The 22,314-nt window shown below is 44.9% G+C and overlaps 1 protein-coding gene across 7 annotated transcripts in view; it reads left to right on the top strand.

Annotated features, from left to right (window-relative positions):
- vir (VIR_N domain-containing protein) overlaps positions 1 to 22,314 on the top strand; it is a 234,002-nt gene that overhangs the window by 83,093 nt on the left and 128,595 nt on the right. For all 7 annotated transcript variants that reach the window (XM_089581727.1, XM_089581720.1, XM_089581721.1 and 4 more), the window contains 5 exons: positions 5,019 to 5,116; positions 7,967 to 8,141; positions 11,487 to 11,604; positions 17,534 to 17,689; positions 19,225 to 19,368. In XM_089581727.1, the coding sequence (XP_089437853.1) occupies positions 5,019 to 5,116; positions 7,967 to 8,141; positions 11,487 to 11,604; positions 17,534 to 17,689; positions 19,225 to 19,368 (691 nt within the window). The remainder of the gene's footprint in view (positions 1 to 5,018; positions 5,117 to 7,966; positions 8,142 to 11,486; positions 11,605 to 17,533; positions 17,690 to 19,224; positions 19,369 to 22,314) is intronic.

The raw sequence follows: 22,314 nt of genomic DNA, 5'->3' as shown, positions 1-22,314 counted from the left end.
TTCAAAAGGGGCAAAATTCTAGTGGCATCGCAGTAAATTTGTTTGGTGAAATGCTGGGCAATAGTCGCCTGTAGTAAGACGAGAACTGCTTGGCAATGACTATTGCTTATAGTTTCATTAATGCTTTATTGTGTGCACGCTGTCAGGAGCGTAGAAGCAGAACTTCTCCGAAGTGCTAAGGTTTGGTATGGTTTGGTTTATGGGGTTTAACGTCCCAAAGCGACTCAGGCTATGAGGGATGCCGTAGTGAAGGGCTCCGGAAATTTCGACCACCTGGGGTTCTTTAACGTGCACTGACATCGCACAGTACACGGGCCTCTAGAATTTCGGCTCCATCAAAATTCAGCTGCCACGCCCAGGATCGGTCACTGTGGCATCTGCCATGTTGTGACATGGTACTGGTGGAGCCTCCTCCGCTGGTGTTATGTTGCACCATGGAGGAGCCATGCAGATGTAAGGAAAAGAAGTTGTGCATTGGTGCCAGAGTGGCAAGTAAACAAAAAGTAAGGAAAAATCACTAACGCGCCAATCAGCATCCAAAATGATGCACGGCTGGTCTCAGTTGGCTGGTTGCTGCATGGCCGGTAGCTGCTGTCACTGTGGGCTGGTGTGAAGGCCAAAAGAGCAAAACTGAAATTATGCGGGCAAACTGGTTTTTGCCCGTCATGCATGCCATTGCGCACATGTGAGATGTGCACAGGTGAGACATCATGCAGTTCAGGTTTGAGGCGGGCTATTTGGATGATCGCTTGCTCATCTGATCATAACTCGACATGGCCTGCCTTCAGAAGCCCATCTGAATTAACAGGTATGAGATCCACACTGTCCGAATCAGCGAGCATCTGATGCCATGGACTTGCATGGGCGTTGCCTGGGCCAGTGCTGGCAGTCTTTGCAATCAGCCCATACTTCCGAATTAACGAGGGTCGAATGAGTCTTTACTATATTTGCTTTGAATGTGCCTAGTAAAGCTTCTGTTATAGAGTTCATAGGAACTGTGAAAATTGCGTTGTAAGAGGAATTTTACTGTGTGGTGCTGCTGTACTAAAATTGCTCACCACTTTTCGTTTTTAATCTGTCATTTCGTGCAAAATTTTATCCCCTGGTTAGCTAGCCGTGTAGTGCCAAAGTGCACGTACTAATTTTATTTCAAAAGATTGCCTTGGTTTTCTGTTTGAGGAAAGTGAGACAGGCAGGGGAGTGTAGGGTCCTAATATGTGCATTACTTATATGATTATGGATTTCACTGGAGGGGGCATTCTAAATTTCCTACCGTAGTGCTTTTACTTATGTGCATTTTTGCTCAGGTTCTGAATGCCTTGTTTGTGTGTGCTGTTTTGCCACCTATGTTGCCATTATGGTGTTTGTGCATGCACCACTTATTTATTTTTGATCTTTTTGCCAAATTTCATTGTCTGCAGTGTCTCAGAAAACTGTACCTGTGCACTGCAGTGCTAATAATATTAATTCAGAATGGATTAAAGGGACACTGAGGACAATTCCTTCCAATTTTTATTCATAGTAAAAATTGATTTTGTGGCTTTTTTTGCAAAGGTGTGAGTCGAAAAGCAAAACATGCATCTATTGCCAAAAAAATTTCATTGAAACATTTTCTCACCACTGGAGACAAATCTGTGATGTCCATCCCGAAAAGGGCATGATGACCACCGTTTGAAGTGAATGGTAGTGTTGCCTGTTATCAGAAATCTATGAGGAAACATTTTTCTTAATGTATTGCAGTTTACTAGCGAAAATGGCTAGGGGTGGTGCCACCAGTATTTCATATACAGTCGACGACCGATTTTTCGAACTCTCTAGGGACCGCGGAAACGACCGAAAAATCGGGCAGTCCGGAAAATCAAATTGCACCGAAAAAATCACGAACTTATTACCAGTATGCCGGAGAAAGTGGCCAATTGTATTGCACACATTTTAAAGCTCCTCATGACTATATTTCGCCACGCGACATACCGTATAAACGCGTATAAGGGCCGCACTTTTTTTTTTCCAGATTCGAGGGCCAATTTTTGGGTGCGGCCCATACACGTGATGTGCGAAAAAATTTTTTTTAAGTAAAAACACACCAACCAGGGAATGAGCGACATTTATTCTACGTTATATCGTCACTCGCGGAGTATTTCGACTCTTGAGCTGGTGCTGTGCTCTGGTGCACACTCATCCCAAACGAAGCCGCGCAGCATGTCCGCTGTAAACGCGTAGCCGTTGTTCCGAAATTTCATCACATAGAGGAGCAGCTCTTCTTCCAGTTCGGGAAACTCGCACGGCTTGCATTGGGAAGCGCGCTTTTTGCAGCTTGTGTTTCTCTTTCGGTTGCACCATCATCGGACGCACTTCTTGGCCACGCCGAATTTCCTGCCTGCCGCACGCTTACCGTGTTTGAGAGCTAACTCCCAGCCATGTAGCTTAAGGTGCTTGACCATCGCGATAAAACTGCGAAGCTCGGCGGCAGCACGCGAAAGCCACAATCACAACTATCGCGGCGAACGTGCTAACACGCCACAAAAGGGTGGAGCTGGCGATACTGATGCCGATGTGAATAGCGGAAAATAGCGGCGAAGAAAAAAGTTGATGATGATGATCACGGCCTCGGGCGCCATCCATAGATGGCACTTACAAGCTCCTGTGCGCGCGCGTGGCCTCTGCAAACGGTGCCTGCCGGAGCAGATCGCGGAGGCCACGGCGTGCGCTGTGGCCGCTGTAATCTGCTCCGGCGCCGCGCCCAAAGCGCGCTTCGATTGCGGAGGCCACAGCGTGCGCGTAGCCTCCGCGATCAAGCACTGCATGTTCGTATTCACGTTCCGTATTCGGGATGAAAGACTGCACAGATGAGTTCCGTGAAATCAGACTACGGTTCAAGTTCGTGTGGCGGAAGACATTCAAGAACAGTAAGAATTCGAAAACACGCGAGTGCAATGTGCCGACTCGCGCAGAATTTCAGCGTTGCAAGTTAAGAGGCACCCTTTAAGCTTGAATTTCATTTTGCTTGGCCAAGTTTTCGATCCCTCCTGCAGTTTGAGTTAATGAGGTTCCACTGCACACATTATATGGTGGCTTGGGTACTGGCGGCGAGTGCGAACGAGGTCCGAAAAATCGAGTGGTTAGTTGCGGTGCGTCCAAAATTTCAAGCACTCTTACACATTGGCTCTATGGGCCATGTCACGGTGCCGCGAAAAAGTCAGAATAATCAAGCATGTCCGAAAAATCAGGCGTCCGAATTTTCGGTCGTCGACTGTAATGGTCCTTTTTGTCTTATGAGAGTTCTTTTTTCGGTGATAGTAGTGCTTTTGTCATTGTAATACGGTAGTCTATTGAGGCAGGCGAACTTCAATTTGTCCTTAGCATCCCTTTGAGGGCTACATCCCGAGGTTTCTTGTCCAGTGGTTTGGAACATAAATTGTTCGATTTCAGACAGTGTCCACACTTTGAACTCTTTTAGGAAACGGGGAAAAATGCACCTAGTGAAGCGTGATTGGTATCTTTGTAAAGTTTAAGTTTAATCTTATCACTACTATGCTCGCAGTCAACTTTCGTGGCTCTGCAGCCAAGGCTAGGCAGGAAAGAGAAGGGGACGAGCTTTTGTCACTGTGCTGTCGCTGTATCAAGTAGCAAGGCCAGTAAACAAGGAGAGGGACTATAATCTTTTAGCCAGTTACTGCACAAAAACATTCTTCGCCCTCACACACCACGCTTTGACCACCGTTCCTCTCCAGCCTCTTAATCCTATAATTGAAAGGGGGCAATTGTTCAATTGTTAAAAGCGAGAGAATGGTCGATCCTTTTGCGTAAACTTGCTGGCCTTGTCCCCATCATCCTCAGGACTACATGTTGCCACAGAATTGACACTTGCGCTTCAGTCCTCCAGCCTGCAGGAGTCAAATATCCGTCTCCTTCTCTTTCATTCCCACCTAGCCTTGGCTGCAGAGTCAGAGAAAGTTGACCGCAAGTGTAATGATGCAGTTTGTAAGTTTCTAATCACGCTTGGATGACTTTGATGGGCTAATTAAGATGTATTGGTAATAAAATGGCTTGCCATACTTTCCTTTTCTTCTGCTGTCTTGCTGTTCTTCTTTTCACTGCCGTCAGCGAGGAATCCATAAAAAGGGCGATCCTCAAATGCATTCTGCAGCAGACAGATTCAGCGTTAACGAATTGGAGTGCAAATTTTTTCCGTGTGTGCTACTGCCAGATTTATTTTTCTGTGTCCCATATGGGCACTCACGCAGTAGAATTTCACTCCAGTAAACTTGCATATGATAAGCTGTTGGTTGTACATTATACTCTGATTAATTCAAACCCCAAGGGACCAGAGATTTTTGTTTGAATTATCATAAGTGCAGCTTAATATGGTCCAAGACTAAATGTGATTTGCTTTGTGGGTTTCTATGCAAACAAGTAGTAGCTTGGAACACTTTCTCTGTGCAAAGATAGCTACAAACATAAGTACAGGGTCCTCAGTCTTTTTTGCCTCGGTACACCTTATTGGTTTCCAAGAGGTAGTGAGGAAAGTTTTATAGTGTGAAATAACAAAAACACGAGAAAGGGGAAGCGGTTGGGAAGAGCACTGGAAGCACATTGGCCATTTGGAGAGATTCCTTTTGAATATGAAATGTGGTATGTTAATTTTTAGTGCATTATGTGATGATTAAAGCAGGATGGTGTTTCTATGTGTTCCTTTTTTTTACATTAGCACAATACATTAATTGGTAAGTACTCAAATTACCAAACTGCATCCTTGGAGCCATGGTGTAGCCAACAGCTGATGTAGTGAAGGCAGTGGTACAAACAATTTCTTCTAAGAGGGATTATACTATTTGATGTTGTTAGGCTCAACAGTGTAGCTAAGTGGTAATCGTGAAATCTCATTACATTATTTATGTGCATGCTAAGTTCTTTCACTGTCGATGCTCAGTTGTTTGTTGGAAGAAATTTTCTGGCTGTAAGGTTGTCATATGAATTAGCTTTGGGGTGACTGGTATATTTTATGCATTGCTCTGCAGGCACAGCCCCTGCGCTACCTTCCAGCACAGAGCCGCTTTGAAGCACCACAGACACCCTTTGATCCATACCCAGCACTTTTCAAAATGTTCAAGGAAAAGTGAGTTGCTTTTTTTTTTACCGTGGAACTTGTACAGTGGAATTGTGTTAAATAGAACACATTGGGATCTTTTGGTTCATTCAAATTGATGCTTTGGTCCTGTCGACATCATGTGTGCATTTAGGAGTGTTCAATTGGGCTCCCCAGATGACAGACCACAGACCAGGCCATGGACTGCTTGCGTGAGTTGGTGGGGGGGGGGGGGGGGGGGGGGGGGGCCTTGTGGGGTTGAGCCCACTACAGCATTTACACAGCCGGCCAGTAGAGCAGATGAGAGAGTGGGCTAGGAGGGATATACTCTCGATGCTGTGGCTTCGTGAAATGCTTATAATGAATGCTCTGCTTTGAGGTTAGTCATCAAGGTGGGGGCCAGATGGAAGTGTCTGCTGGCCATGCTTTCTTTGGGGATATATTTTAATCCCAAGATTCGTGCTTCTTACGAAAGACTGTGTTGGTGGTGGAAAGAGTGGATGTTTTTTTTTTTTTTTCACATGTTCGTGTTTCGCTTTTTTTTTCTTTCTATTTTAGTGTCTGATGGTATTTTAACTCCGTTTTGTATAAATTTCGTGTTCCTTTCATGTATTTTCCTTGTACCGCGTTCTTGTACCGATATTATGATGTTTTTTTCCTTCTGCATATTCCTTTTTTCGATTTGCCCCCCTCACCCAATGCTCTTGGGGGCCTGTGAGGTACAAATAAATAAATAAATATTAAAGATGGAGGCCTGCAAAGTCAGATGGCTTGCTCCTGAAGTCATGGGCGCCAGGATGTTGCATGGCCCACAGCTTCAAAGCATGTTGAAGCAGGTGGGAATAAGTGGATTAGGCATGCGTGCGAAAGTAACAGCATCCCCCTTCAAGTTCCGACTCGTGCCACTCTGCATGGGGGCACCACCTGACATAACATTTTTCTGGTGCCGAGACTGGCGTTGTGGGTCCGTTTCGACGCCAGAAGTCCTTTGTCAGGTGGCGCCCCTCTGCAGAGCGGCACAAGTCGGAACTTCGAAGGGGATGCTGTTACTTTTGTCCGCGATGGTGCGTATGTACGTAGAAAATGTGCCTAGTAGTGCTTCTGCACTAAAAAAATTAAGGCATCTGAAGTTTCTTCCAGCAAAAATAACTTATGTTTGCCCTCAGGGCCCTCAGGCCCTCAGGAATTTATATTTTAAATTGACAAAGAAAGTCGGGCCAGAGCAGTCAGTTGCACCATAAAACTTCCCCAACTGCCTCAGTATTCCAGTTACATCGCCTGGAGCTGATATACAGGGTGTCCAAAAAGTAATGCAATATTATCCGTAGAAAAAAATTTATGCAAGATATCGTTACAAATGTTTAAAATTCTTCGTAGTAGTCCCCTTTGGCACCTACACATTTTTTCCAGCAACTCTGCCATGGTGTGTCCTGCCATGGTGCCATGGTGTGCCATGGTGTGTACAGGGTGTGTCCGGAAAGTAATGCTATTGTTTTTTTTTTTTTTTGGGCCCTGCTATCTATCCTACCGCACCTGGATTGGTTGGGTTAGGTTGGGGGGGACTTTCAGCTTTTCATCACTACCTAGCGCAGTCTACTTCAAGCTCTGGGAGCGTCAGGATCGCTGTTTCTGTGTACCTACTGATAGTGCTTGTGTCACGACATGCGATGGCATCCACATGCGAACAATGGTTCGTGATCAAATTCTGTGCTAAACTCAATAAAAGTCTTGCCGACAGCTACCAAATGATTCAACAAACTTATAGGAATTCTGCTTTGTGAAATTTTTAAGTTTCAAGGTAGTTGAAGGCGTTTAAGGCGGGCCTAAAAGACGCGGTGATGAATCCTGCTGTGGACAAGACGCTCTGCAGATGATAAGAGACACTGAATCTTCTAAACACCACAGTGCACGGCATCGTAATTACACGGATGTGTTTGAGAGATTGAGAAAAAGGGTCCTCCGAGCGCGAAAGGAGATCGCCGATACCTGGCAGTTGCACCACGACAACGCTTCCAGCCACACTTATCTGCGCGTACGGGAGTTCCTGACCAAGCACAACTTGGCGACGCTGCCCCAGCTCCCCTATAGTCCTGACCTGGCTACGGCAGACTTTCCTGTTCCCAAGAATCAAGAGTGCCCTGAAAAGAGTCCATTTTGGCAACAACTAAGCGATCCAAACTGCCGTGACAAAGGCTGTAAAGAAGGTTCCTGTCGACACCTTCCAGGATGCGTACAGTGCATGGCAGAGTTGTTGGAAAAAATGTGTAGGTGCCAAAGGGGACTACTACGAAGAATTTTAAACATTTGTAACGATATCTTGCATAAATTTTTTTCTACGGATAATATTGCATTACTTTTCGGACACCCTGTATATCAGCTCCAGGCGATGTAACTGGAATACTGAGGCAGTTGGGGAAGTTTTATGGTGCAACTGACTGCTCTGGCCCGACTTTCTTTGTCAATTTAAAATATAAATTCCTCTCAAAACCTTGATTTCTTGCTATTGTCATCACAGAGAAAGATCTACAAGATTATGTCAATACTTTTGTACTCATCTCCGGCAGTAGACAGTCCCTTTAAAGGAAAAGATAAAAGCGGCGTTTTAGATGCACTCCTCAGGGCAAAAGTGCTGCCAGAAGTGTGTACCTAAAGACGTGCTCCCCAGTTAAGGGGATATATCATATCATCTGAACAAACTGAACTGCCTCATGCCCTTTCAGCATTGGGCAGGGCTGGACACAAGCTCAGAATTGTGGCCTGCACTTTATGTATTTTTTGGAACTGAGTACTGGTGTCATTTGTAACAAACTTTTGTTGTGTAGCTCAAATGGTTTATTGGTTGTTTTTTCACTGATGTTTTATATGTTTTGTTCTGTGTAGCCATCTACTAGAGATGCTGTGTGTGCTGGCATCATCTCCTCTGTCTTCCTCCCACTCGGGTATCACATCGGCATTGCGTGAGCTGCTGGCAGAACTCCTTAAAACGTGCCCAGGGATGCTGTTTTTGCTCTCGGATCATGAGGCAGCCAACTGCCTTCATCGAGCGTTGTTGCAAGTAAGTGCTAGACTATTGGGTGCAAGCTCAAATTTATGCCTCAAGGGATATCACATGACTCCTCTTGCTGCAGGAGCAGAGGCAGCTGGAAAGAATTTCTTTAAAAAAAAAAAAACACACGTTTTAAAAGATACAGGTTGTATTATTCTGTTTATCTTTCTGTGTTAGCGAGTTCCTGCATTGCTTATTGTTGTCATGGTAACAGTGGCACGCTGTTTGTGCTTCTGTCATGGTAGTTTGTTAATGCCTAAATGTCAGACGTATGTGACCGAGCTCAAGGCAAGCTTCGATTTTGATCCGAAAAATGGGAAGCTGTGAGAATCATGGCTAATTACGCTGAGAATGGGCAAAAAGGCAAGTTCACACTGTCGTGTGTGCAGCCAGCATTTCAGGAAGCAAGATTACTTTCATGGAGTAGTCGCTAAACTGGTTACTAAGCAACAGCTGATGCCGAAGAAGCTGGCTGAAACACACCTCCACAGTTTAAGCGTTTAAAGATTGCTGTGTGTCATCCAAGGCCTGCTCTCATCATTACTACCCTACTCACCTACTGTAAAATAGTGCCGGCAGCAGGTGAGCGGCACTACATCTGCCGGCACAAACCGAAACTGACTGGCTGACATTTTATTTGTGTTGCATCGGTACCACAACGGTTTTGCACAGCTCCACATCTTGAATGTAGAAAGTCTCTTTTCTGCGGGATTTAGTGATTTAGTGACCGCTCACTTCTGACTGTTTGTGTAGCCGCTTCAGTGTTGTCCATACTGGCCGCAGCACATGCACTGAATGATGGGTGCGGAATGTTGGTCACTGCATTGTTTTAACGGGGCATAAAACTCATTGTGTTACTCTGTGACGGCTTGTTCACTTGGTGAGGTGCTTTGTTGCCAAAAAAGTTGGTTTAATGCTTAAGGTGAACTGCAAACAGAACCACAAAACTCAAAGGTGAAAACTGAATGACCTGAGACGCATTGCAAAGCAGTAGACTGGCACACGTGATTCCTCTTCCATTGTCATGATGGTGCTGCCGAGATAGAGCGGCACGGTATGTCCTCACGCCCAATATCTGAATGATTACTAGTCATTGTACTTGTTCCACTTAATTCAGTGACTTGTGTGAATCATTTCTCTCAAGAATTTCACAGCTGGCAGAAGTGGCATAAGCTTGTGTGCTCCTTGTAATGCAACAGAGTTATCACAAACTTCTGTATTGTTTGAATTGAGAGAATGGTGAGTGTGTTTGACATCATAGAGAAACAAAGTGTCAACAGAGGAAGACAAGGTCTCTCTCTTCTTGTGTCCTTGTCTGTTAGTGCTTCGACATTGGTTGACGATGCTGTGATAGGTTGACTATGCAACTTTCTGAATGTTATGAGCTAAAAAATTATTTTCTTCCCAAATCGCTGTAGTTAGCGACTAAAATGCTGGTTGTGTGTCTTCACAATAACTTGCCAGGTAGTGACTGTGGTACATGTAAGGTCAAGCACCCAAAAGTTATGTCGCTGTTGTCGTAATGCTTTCGCATTGCCTCGCGTAAGTAGTGTTAAGTGTCTCTGCTAAATTTTTTTAAGATACAATTAACATGCACCATACAATTTGAAACTTTGGTGGTAACATTATTTTTTCGCATCACTTGTTTCTGTTGCGTATGTCGTGTCCAGAGTGTATGCATTTGCTTTGAGATCGAATGCGAACTAGTTTCTCAAACTCATTTGATGACAAATGCTATTCAAACTTAATGACATTAAATGTTCCCGTGTAGCAGCCGATTAATGACATTAGATACAAATGCCATTCGATTCAAATGAAATTAAATTGGCTGATGTAACAGGGGCATTTTGTCACTTTCCTGCCATTAAGTGCTCTAAAGTTTGTCATGTTCTCTTATTTTTTCAGCATAGCCCGGTTGTAACAATTATTGGTTATAAAATTGATATTTCCTTGGCTCTACAGTAGTGTTATAAGTGCGTTTGGCTGTATAGCTATAAGCAGTAGTTTCAAATGACCGCAGTGGGCTAATGAAGCAAGCTAGTAAAATAGAAACTGCATCTAGTACGACTCGCCATTGAAATGAAAGGAAAGACTCATTCGCTATCTGCAGAAGTTGCACTTTATTGCCAGACCACACACCTCAGGTCATTCCAAAAGCAGAGGCCTATGCAAAAAGGTGTAATCCAACACATAGCTGCCTCAAACGGCAGTTGGGCTGATGTTCTGGAATGGTGCTCAGCACATGCAACCTGTAGCCAATTTTGCCAGGCGGCTCTCACCTGGCCTGCTTGTCCACACGGTTTGCTGCTGAAGACATTGTTGAAACCAGCTGTACCTTCATATTAATGTGAGATTAATGTCTGGATGGTTACCTGGTTGCAAGGTTAAATGTTTTGTGGTCAGTGGTGTGTACAGCGTGTTTCGCAATTCAACGCGCGCCGTAGAATTGCATCTCACAGCTAAACCGGTGAATTTTTTTAGCTCAGATTTCGCACAGAAATAGCATATGGTCAGCAGAATTGCTTTATACCACATTTGTTTGGGGTACTTGCCTGAATCAATAATGCGTGAATAAATTATAAAAAGTCGTATATTCGCATCGTCTACGGTGACACGAAACGAACCAGGCCGCTTTCTCAGTGATTGCACCGGTGGCGCCATCTTGTTTGTCATCCATTTAGGTTCGGCATAGGAAGTGGGGAAGTGTTTTGTGGAAGGTTTGACAATGCTGTACCTCGAAAGTCTTTAAACTTAGTGCAGTTTTGGCCAAACTAAGCCTTTTGTGATCATTGATGAAGCAGTTGCTGAACAGTCTTCAAACCTCCCGCAAAAGACCCTTGTCCTTCGTTTGATCTCCACCGTCGACCAATGAGATGGCGCCACCGGTGCAATCTGCGAGAGAGCGGCCTGTTTCGTTTCGCCATCGCCGCAAACGATGTGAATATCCGACTTTTTCTTATTGATTCAGGCAAGTACCCCAAAGAAATGTGGTTGAAACATTTTTGCCAACCAAATGCCATTTCTGTGCAAAATTTGAGCTCAAACAATTCACCAGTTTCGCTGTGAGGAGCATTCTATGGTGTGCGTTCAATTGCGGAACAGTCTGTAGCTCCGTAGCAACTTTCGCTGATACAGGTATGGCCTAGCAACAGCCAGTAAGCAGCTTGCTACAGATTTGTCGTCGTCCTATGTGCTAGCTGGTGGCATATCTGCTTTTGTGTCGTGCAAATTAAACAGTGTTTACATGTGGCTGTTTCATTTTTTTTCTGTTCTCAGGAGGCTAGTTTCTCTGTGTTACACATTGCATTAGCCAAAGGCTGCTTCTTATTATACCATCTTTGTCTCTCTGTTCAGGAGGAGTCTGGAATGGTGGGCTTGGAAGACACTGTGTGTCATCAGGTGGGCATCCACTTGGTGTACCATCTGCAGGCACTGAAACATGTTGACTCTCTACTCGCCTTCCACTCCAGAGGTGAGATTTGCATGTTGGTTTTGGCTGCTGAAGATCAAAATATGCATGGCTTGAGTCTGGATTACTGAGATACAGTCAAACCATGCTACATTGAAGGGCACTACAACAAAGTACCGTATAAACGCATGTAAGGGCTTCACCCGTGTACGGGCTGCATCCTGTTTTCCTGAAGGAAATATTAAAAAAAAAATATCAGTTTAAGGGCCGCACCCAAACTTTCCACTACTCACGAAATGCACGCGCCGTGGCCTCCGCAATCAGCTCTGGCTGCGAGCAACAGCTCGCTTGATCGTGGAGGGCACGCACATACACAGGAGCTTCCAGGTGCCGCCCACGGATGGCGACCGAGGCCACGTCTCATCATCATCGTCAACTTTTTCTCCCACTATCCACATTGTCATTAGTGTCACCAACTGCAGCTATTTGTGGCTGTCAAAGGCACGGGAGTTGTGGTAGCATGTTAGTTCACCGCAGTTGTGGTTTTCGTGTGCTGCCGCCGTGCGTTGCAATTTTAGCACGATGGGCAAGCACCTTAATAGCTACACGGCTGGGAGTTTGCTCTCGGCCATGGCAATTGTGCTGCGGGCAGGAAAGTCGACGTGACCGAGAAGTGCGTCCGTCGATGGTGCAACCAAAAGGATGCATTGAAAAACACAAGCTGCAGAAAGTGCTGATTCCGAGGCAGGCCATGCAAGTCTCCCGAACTGGAAGAAGAGCTACTCTGCTATGTGATGGAAATATGGAACAACGGCTACGCATTGACAGCGGACATGCTGCGCGACTTCTTGTGGGATGAGCGGGCACCAGAGCACAGCACCAGCTCAGAGTTGGGAAAACTGCACGAGTGATGATTGAATGTAGAATAAATGCTGCGCATTCCCCGATTATTGTGTTTTACTTTAAAAAAAATTTTTTTTTTTCGCACATCGCGTGTGCCGCACTCCGGAAATTGGCCCTCGAATCTGGAAAAAAAAAAAAAGTGCGCTCCTGACACACGTTTATATGTTTACGGTTTTTGGGGGCTTAACGTCCCAAAGTGGCTCAGGCTATGAGGGATGCCGAAGTGAAGGGTTCCTGAAATTTCGACCACCTGGGGCTCTTTAATGTGCATTGACATATATAGGGTTTTCCCACTATACCAAGGTACTGTTTTCTATTCACTGTCAGCAATCCTCACAAGGTCATGCAAATCATTTCCCTTCACAGTGAAATTTTTTCGGAGCGAGGTTCCGCTTCAGTGAAGTACCGATTTAGTGAAATTTTTGCAAAATAAAAGAACTTTTCTGTTTACCGTATTTACTCGAATCTAGGCCGGCCACGATTCTAAGCCGAGACCCGAAAGTTGAAGGCCACAGAAAAAAAAAAAAACTTACCTCGATTGTAGGCCGGCCGAAAAAACAACTGCGAACAAGAGGTACAGCACGCAAACGACATTTATTGCCAGGAACCCGCTCAGGCTGATCCCGGGCTGGCGTTTGAGCGAGGAGACATATGCAACGCCAGCCCGGGATCAGCCGCCGAAGTCCCGTCCGGCTTGAAGATTTGACGACTGCTCTGCAGCGAGTATAACTTTCCGCTTGAAGGCGGCACTATAATGGCACCGCCTGTTTGGTGCCATGGTGTTGGTGATAAAAACCACGCACGAAAACTTCACTGCTGTGAATGTGCTCACGCCACCGCACGAGAACAGAACAAGGCCAAAATGGCAGCCAGTGCTCATGTGTGCTTTGATCAGTATCGGCTACGGATAGCAACGGCTACGGATAGCAACGGCTACAGTGCTGTCTTTCGTTGGCGTTTTGTGGGGGCGCCACCTGCGTGCTACATTTATTCGTATTTTACGAATACGAAACCTCGAAACGAAATCCTCGAATCTAAGCCGACATAAGAGTTCTACATCTCGTTTTTTTGAAAAAACTATCGGCCTAGATTCGAATAAATACGGTATTTTTCTATGTAGTAAGAAAGATCAGGCCACCAATTTGCGTCATGCATTCTATGATGCCTGTGAAGTTTAAAATTTGTTTCATTTCACCAAAAACTCCCACCAAAGTCATTATGCACTTCAAATGTTGCCACTGATGTTCCCCATGGATTGCCACTTGGTCACTGCATCATGCGTCATGCTTGAATGTATGCTCAAATTGTTTCCGCACATCGTGGGCTGCATGAATTTTAATAGATATGGTTGGAGGAGCCCGTCAGAGTTGCGTCTTTGTTCTCTAATGCGCAGAAAGAAAGCAGCAAAGTGAGTGGGAGGCTGTGCCAAGACCATGAACAGTACAAATGGTGCGACTGTGCGAAGCGAGGACTGCAAACACAAAACAAAATTCTCCAGTGCTGGCTTACATTTCACTTTCCCTCATCTTATACAAGTTGCAAAGTGTGAACAGCAATGAACTTCCAGCTTCAAGACTTAGCCATTCACGCCCCAAAGCCTAATTACTAAAGCAGTGATGAGAGTTCTGCTCCAGTTGCACCAAAATGCACCAAGAGCAGACTCCTGTTCCATCTTGCTCCAAACGCACATTTTAGCGACCAATTATACCAGAGCTGCACCAGGGCAAGGCTAAAGGGGGAAAAAGAAATGGGCCAATATTAACACTGAATGCGCTAAAAGAGTGACACACTGCCGAAAACAAAACTTTCACCACCTCTATTACCAACATAGCCTCCAAAAGCAGGAATTCATTCCAGTCGCTGTCACAGTCGAGACTTCCAGTGTGCCTTTGTAAGTGCCTGGAGTGGCTGAACTCCATCAAGTGTCAGACCTGAAGTACAGGTCTGCTCTTCTGTCAACTGAATTATTGCACCATGGCCGATGTGAACTGAATATTGTTTGGTAATGTGTTACCTTCAGTGGGAGTAACGGGTCGTCTAAGTACCCTTTGGTGGCAGTGTTCATCGAACCTGTCCTTTCCCCGACACACAGCAACACGGACATTGAGAGGGGTTTTAGTGAATATGGTCGCATGCTCCGTGATTGTGGCAACCTGTCCCTAGAAAGTACAAATGGTTTGCTTGGCATTCTGCCGTTTGCCAGGTGGTACGGTCAAAGTGCACCTGCAGTTCGATTGAAGCATTAAGGTTGCCAAGAGTTCACACAAGTGTTGTCAAGCACGGTTGGCCGTGGAAGCTGAACCAGTAGCCAAGAAGACAAAGCTTGATAAATACTGTCAGGTGCCCAGAGTATGCCTGGAAGAGAGCCTTCAAACAAAAATGCGATCAGCAAAAAAGATGCTCCACTACAGTGCTGAACTCCTCATTGCTAAGGGAATGAAAACAAAAAATTCAGACATCAAAAGCAGTCAAGCTTTACTGAAGAATTGGCAAGCAAGGCTTTCGGCTACTCTTTAGAAGCTCGCAGGTCTAAATATTACGGAGAGCACTTAAGACTACTTACGTGCCGTGAATGCGAAAGCATGCATGCTGGGTGTTCGACCGCGGTGATGGCGTACTGCTCTAATGCAGTGGCCGGTGAAGCTGATCTGTTCGCGCCGCCCGAATGGAAGTTTATGAAGATGACGGTTACTGTAATGAAGTGGCAAGTGAAGCTGATCTGTGAAGCTGATGTAAGAAATTTTATTTTTATTTCTTTCCTGATGATTATGGCACTGCCGATGACGATATGAGGTCGTGTAGGTTTTGGGTCTGTTTCTCGTGGATGGAACGTCGGATTTTTTGACTGATGAGCCATATAATAATTTCGCATTAAAAAAGAGCTATTCCGGCTCAAAAGATGAGGATACGGAACTCTGTTAGGCATACCTCTTGTAGAGAGAAAAGAACATAACACTTTGACCAAAAGTCCACGAAGACGGAAGGAATGTTTCAGGCCCAACTCGGCTTCTTCAGGGTTTATTGGAAGGGGCAAGAGAGGCATTTTTAAATCCTTCTTTAGTCCATTGTTACAGTTCCACAAAAAAGGGGGTTGCCATTGTGTTTGGTTTCACCTGAGTGAGGAAGGGTGGGTAGGAGTTGCATGCAAGCATACTTGTTCGAGGGGCGCAGGTGACAGATATCACGGTGTCGCAAAGGCCATACACTTGTGCTAATGGAAGGCAGCCTTGAGGTCTGTTTGCATTTTTGGGGTCAACGACCCTAGCATTTTAAAATCGATTAGATGATCCAAACCCTCGGAACGCTTTACGATCTCGCTGCGCTCTCGATTGAAGTTGCACTTTTCGTTTGTCTGAAGAAAAAACGCTTTGGACCTAAGCGGTCTTAATACTCGCTGGAAACAAAATATGCATCATGGTTTAAAGAATGCACCACTTTTAACTTTTATGTGAAATAAATCATTACAGTTGAACCTTGCTGTTGTGTTTCCGGTTGCTGTGGTTTCTCGGCTGCTACGTTTTCATGAGCCAGTCGGCCCCATTCTAGCTTCTGTAGAAACCTACTCAATACAAACTTGGCTGTTACATTTCAATTGTTGCAGCGTACCTGCATGGTACGTCCCAGATGTCACCTCGCACTATATCCTTTACCTCATGCTGGCACTGACTGCCTACATCGAGCACACGCACCACTGTGATGGCATGCCAGCCAAACCGCAACTTGCCACTCGGTCGGCGATTGACTGCCGCAGTGTTGGGCGGCTTCCAGTGTGCTGCGTCCATGCCGATGCCATGCAGGCTTATGGATGATGTGAATTTTGTTGCGGCTGTTGGTGCAGTTCCATCGCTGTTGTGAGGCAGGTGCGAACGACTGAAAGTGCAAAAAGGAAACTGCCCGCAGTGCTGTTTGAGATGTGGTTGCGAGGGGTGGCTCCAAGACTTTTGGTTCTGTCATCTGCTTTTTTCTTCTTCCCTGCAGCTTAAAATGTACAGTTTCCTGATTCTGAGAGATGATTGTGTAGGATTAAAGTGTCTGCTGCAAAAATAGCGCAGAAGAGTGCACATGTTAAGTAACTTTGCCTTATCAACGTGCCCTCCCTTCTTAATGCTGACTATGCTCAAGCGACAGCTGTAAAGGCAGACCAACTGCCATTACAAGGTGTTCTGGATGTGCGTAGAATAACTGCAAGAGCCACAAAATGTTGCTAACTCCAGAGAATTGTGTTGTGCTCACAAGAAATGAAAAAAAAATGGCAGCAGCAATGTGCAAGTTTCTTCGTGTGCTATGTTCGGCTACTACATTTCCTGGCTGGTATGGTGCTTTTCCGTAGTCCTATGATGAAAAGACTAATAGCGGGGTACCACTGTGGTAAAAATGACTTGCTTTGAGGCATTTTTAAATGCTTAAGTGGTAAACCAACTTCTGTCAGCGGCTAATCCAAATGCATCTGTAGCTGCTCCAAGTTAGCATTTTGCCTGCTCCATGCCCTGTCTGAAAGATGAAATGATGCTTCCATCACTGCTGAAGAAAAACCAGCTGAATGCTTAGCATGGGTACTTTACTGCTCTGCCTGTCTGGCCGCTTCTCTTTTCGGCACCTATGCCTTCCCGTTTTAGGCCTTCCATACGGCGGGTGCTGTACTCTTCTCGCTGCAGCTTGTTCTGATCACTTGCACCCATCGACGACTGCCGACATCCAGGATTGATGTAATAGCACAGAAGCGCAAGGACACGCAGAAAACTATCAGCTAATTAAGAGCTTGAAACGCAGTTGGTTTTCGCCTGTTTTTTTGGGGGGGACGTATTAATAATGCTGGTAGGGCCCAAGAGATCGGTCAGAGATATCTGTGAGACGAGGTTGCGAGGTAACTGAGAAATGCGAAAATCATGCTACGGCATTGATGTCTGAACGATATAGGCCTTTGAAGCTGTCTGCCTTATGTAAAGACATTGTCCATGAACAATCTCGTCCGCTTCAGCAAATTTTCATGGGTCTTGTGAGTTTGGCTGTAGCGGGGTTTGACTGTATCCACATAGCTAGGCAGCGAGATAGCTGCATTCTTGTTACCTATGTCTCTGTCATGTTTCAGGGAGACTGAAGAAGGAGCTAGATGATGCTGATGTGGTGTCTTGCCTACATGACCTCTACACAATAATCTTCTCAGATGTTGGTCGGGCAGCAGTAGTGGATGTTTTGGCCATGGATCAAAACCTTGATGCTTTGATTCCATTTCTGAAATTTAAAGGTAAGTGACAGCTGTGTTTTCTGTTCATAAAAAGCATCCCAGCTTTCAACCATATTTTTCATTGTGTTACTGAGACTTGACAGCTTTATATTGTTAGCTCCTGGTGCGTGATGCACAGGCCTAGCTATACACAAATGTGAACAACCAAGTAAGGTGCTGGGTGGCTTAGGTACCATATATACTTGTGTAAGGGCCGCATTTTTTTTCACGGTTTCAACGGGGTGCGGCCCCTACACAGGACCGGCAGTTTTTCGTAAAATTTTTCTGTCTACAGTGGAGCCTCAATTACATATCCTCCATTTTTTCTGCTACACGCATTTTTATGGTGAATTGGCACAGCTGTGCAGCCCCAGTGAATTCTTCAAAATGCCCGACAACCGGTACAAATTAACTGCCCAAAGTTTACCGCCCAACTTTTGCCATTGCCGGCACAAGCCTGACAGCAGAGTTAAGCCTGGCAACATGTTCAGATTTGCTGTACAGTCGCTGTTACCGTGTTTACCGTACGATGATACTAACATTCTCTAATGATGCCTTGGCTGACTGTGCGGAGCAGTGCTCCACATGTGCAACCTGCAGCTGTCAGTGTGGGGTGGCCTTTGCCTGGCCTGCTTTTTCCACATGCTTCGTTGTCAAAGACCCTGCAGAAATCGATTATTCGTTCATTTTAATTCAAAGTTATTGTGTGATGGTAAACTGGTAATAAGGTTAGACCTTTTATGATAGACTAGATTAAAAGCACTGTCGCTGCGACTTCGATGCGATGCGATACTGGGTGAATGGCGGTGAATTCCGCCGGTGCCCAAGACTAGCGGGTGGCGCGTCGCAACTAGCAAATGCGCCGCTAGCATGGGTGCACCTCATCCTATTTGTTGCGCAGCATAACGTTTCGCCCTTTGTGGTGCAAACGCCAAGCACACAAGATGAGTTAGCAGCACTGAGGCACCATGTGTTTGCGGTTCTAGGCGGAACTAGACCGGCATGCAGGACGATGCATCCGTGGTTGTACCGAATGTTGCACACAGTTATCTTTTATTAGCTACCAGTGGAACATACTACACGAAGAAAATTATGCAAACATGAAATAATTCATTTTTTTTTACATTTTTTTTTGTTTCCGAGTTACCGGCTGCCAAATTAGGAGTACGGCTCTTGCGTGAGTATATATGGCATGTATAATCCAGGTGTTTACTTAAAGAAAAAAAAACCGTTGAAACTTATCACTCTCTAATGAGAATCTAACAAAAATTAAAAAGCTGTACGAGCCTGTTACTCTCTTAGATATGCTTGAGCTGGAGTTGTAAATGCATTGCAAAATTATTTTCTTTGTTGTTGAAAGTTGTTTGTGGAGAAAGTTGCACTTTCTAGTTCAGTCTGTCATGACAGCATTTGAATTTCTATCTGGGGATTCTGAATTCATGTCTGTTGTGTGCATCTAGGTCTTTATGGCTCCTTTTGTGGTGGGTGGCTGATCCTTTCGTCAGAAGTTGCTTGGTCAGAAGACAAATTTTCCTTCCTTTTGCTGTGTTTTTCAGGCGATACAGATTTTGACGTGCGGCTCTGCAAATCAGTCTGCACTGGTTATGCTACTGAACTTGTTTTGCTGACTGTCCACAACTCTGATAGTGCCCAGCTCCTTCAGAACTATTCTGAAATCTTGCATGAACTCAGTCAGCAGGGTAAGTCATTCGCATAACTCATTCCTGTTGAAATGTTTTTACATCATGCCCTTGCAACGTCTTCGAAAAAACTATTGCCATTCGGTAGTTGCAATTTCTGGATGTGTATTGGTGACAAGGGCTTGAAGTGTGTCTTGAAACTCTGGCCTTGATACTTCTGGTAGTGCACAAATATTGCAAATATTTGAAAAGTGTATGCCAAAATTTAAGCAAAGAGCAGGACAGAGTAGCATTTATTTTGTAGCACCTTAGACTCCCTTTAAATTGAACTTGAAGCACAAATTAGAATTTGTTTGCCTTATCAGCAGTGTCCTCACAAAGGCTATGTTAGCATGCAAGAATTGTCAATATGCAGTAGCCTCATTAATTCAGGCTTCAAGGGACCAAAATAGTATTTTGGAACTATCTCTCTGTGCCAACATCTCTGAAAGAGTTAGCATAGCATAAAATACCAGCAGTCTCCAACTGGTTGTATGGTTGAAAAAAGTTACCAGTAATGCACTGGTTTCCTGATAGAGTAAAACCACGTTAATTGTGACCTCATAGAACTGAAAAAAATGTCTGAATCATTCGAAGGTTGAATCATCGAATGGCTACAAAAACAGACTTTCAAAAAACCCTTCTCAGTGTGATTAAAGAATCGTCAGTGGTCGTCTGCTTTTCAGTGAAAACTGTGCAGTAACGATTTTTCACATTTTTTTTATTTGAGAATTTGCGAATATTTGGCAGTGATCGAATACCACCGACTTTCATAAATCCGACCGTGGCAAAACCACAATATCTAGGCAAATTATCCGAAGATCGAGCTTAATGTGTTGGGAAAACAGTACGAAAATGTCCTCTTTGCTTTCTTCTCCGCCGTTGGTTGCATGGGCCAGTCGCATTAGGACGCTGCAAATGCTTGGACCTCATGATAATTCCTTGGGTGGGCTTTTCCACATACCACACTTGGTGAAAACAAGATGTAGTATACAACTTGTGGTTTTTTGTTTGATCCTTTGACAATGTGTTTGCATGCGTAATGCCCGCACCCATGACATTTGTCCGTCACCTTCTGAACTCTCCTAGCATGAGCTCTGCCATCTCGCTTTGGTCAGCTGTGATATAAAGAAAAGCCCACTTCTTGAATTTTGCATGGGTCTGCCCAAGGTATCAGTGGCAGGGCAAGCGATCATGTAATAATCCCTCTTATTGCATGGTGCATCATAGCTCGTGCACATGTGACGTGCGCATAACGACAGGCATGACGATGATTGGAGGACCACTGTCGCTAGGCCAAAAAACAGCACGGCCGTGTAGTTTTCGTTTTGAAGCCTCGCCGCCAGCTTGTGGCGACACCGCCATCAGCCGCGCGTTCGCCAGCCATCCGAACCCAACTGCGCGCTGCTTTCTAACGCTGACGGGAGCGTCGTTTTGTCATTTCAGTTTCTCTTTGGGCTTCTGCGATTCCAATGTGTGTTCCTCTCACTTATATTCGCATTGTTCGTCCAGCATGCTGAAACTATGCACTCGTCATGGGCTTTTCACTGTGTGATGGAGCCTCCTCACATGTCTTTATTGCATTTTCACATTTTTAAGACGAAAGCCTTTAATGCCTCATGCTGTCGTTAGCAATCCGTGTTGGCAGCCGTGTCTGTGTCCTTGTCGGCAGCTGTGTCGACAGCCGTGTCGACAGATGTGTCCGCGTTTTGACGGGTGTCCACCGAGATATGTGAGACAGTTACTGCGTAATTTCCTTTCCTCAAATACAATTTTCAGTTTCTTCATTATGGCCCCTCTTTCTTCTTTCACTGCCACTTCCTCCCTTCCTGTACGGTGCGGTTAAGGTGTCCACCGAGAGGACAGAGAATTACTGCGCCATTTCCTTTCCTCAAAAAGCGTTGCGTTCAAAGGGCAAGGTATCGTGCCGAACGGATGGTGGCGTTCCGTGGACTCTCTGGCAGTGCTACAACACGCTGTCGCATTCCATTCCTAAAGGCGAAGCTTAAGCGCCATTAATTTGCAGTCAATTTGTGCTGAGTGATTAATCAGTAATTAGTCATTAAGTAGTAATTTGTCATTACTTCGTCATCAATTATGTGTGACGTCATCCAGTGGTGACGCCACCAGTGTCACATAGGCAAAGTGGTGCGGAAAACGCTTTTGCCTCTACGCACTTTAGACAGTCAAAGTGCCCCCTGAATTTTTTTGGCAGTTTTTTCTGAGAGGGGGCCAGGAGGGACATTTGTTAAGTCGACTTTTGGATAATTCAGGCATTTCTCCAGGTCCCTTGAAGTCTAAAGCAATTAGGTTTTACTACCCTTCGTGTTATTTTTAGTTGCCACTCATGTCAGTGCATGGATTTCATTTTGTCACTCATTTTGCATTACCACATTACAGGTTTGCATATTGTTATGCCGACTATAATCAAGCAGTATGTATTTCTGTGCTGGTCATTTTTTTTTTGCATGGTGTTGAGTCAGTCTAGTTTTAATTTTGGTTGCAAAGACCTTGCGCTACTTTGAGTGAGTGATGAGAATGAGGGAGGGAGGGAGTGAAACCAAGGACAACAACATTCGCTTATTTATCTTTTTCTAAAATTTCTTGCATACTGAACAGATGTTCAGTTTGATATTAGGAGGCATTTTTATTCAAATTCATATTCGATTCGTATTTGAAAATTTTAGTATTTGCACACTCCTAATGAAAAAGGTTGATTCTATGGGCACCATTCAGTGACCACAGTTATTTCCGTTTTTGTGCACAAATTGTGTGCATAGCCTACACCATTATGCTGTGCGCACAAACTTATTTGCATGGTAGCGTTACTGGCAACAGAGTTTGGAGCTGACACCGTGAAGTTGAGCTTTTTTTTTTTTTTTTTCAATGCTCTGGGGGTTGGCTTGAAGGTGCTGGCTGGTTGTGCTGCTGCCGTCTGCTGCAACTTGCCGTCGTGCTTCTTGCCAC

Source organism: Amblyomma mixtum, chromosome 3 (assembly GCF_055824585.1).
Source record: "Amblyomma mixtum isolate Tamu chromosome 3, ASM5582458v1, whole genome shotgun sequence".
NCBI classification, from domain to species: Eukaryota; Metazoa; Arthropoda; class Arachnida; order Ixodida; family Ixodidae; genus Amblyomma; species Amblyomma mixtum.
Note: the sequence above shows the minus strand (reverse complement) of the source record. Positions and strands in the feature narration are given on the sequence as shown.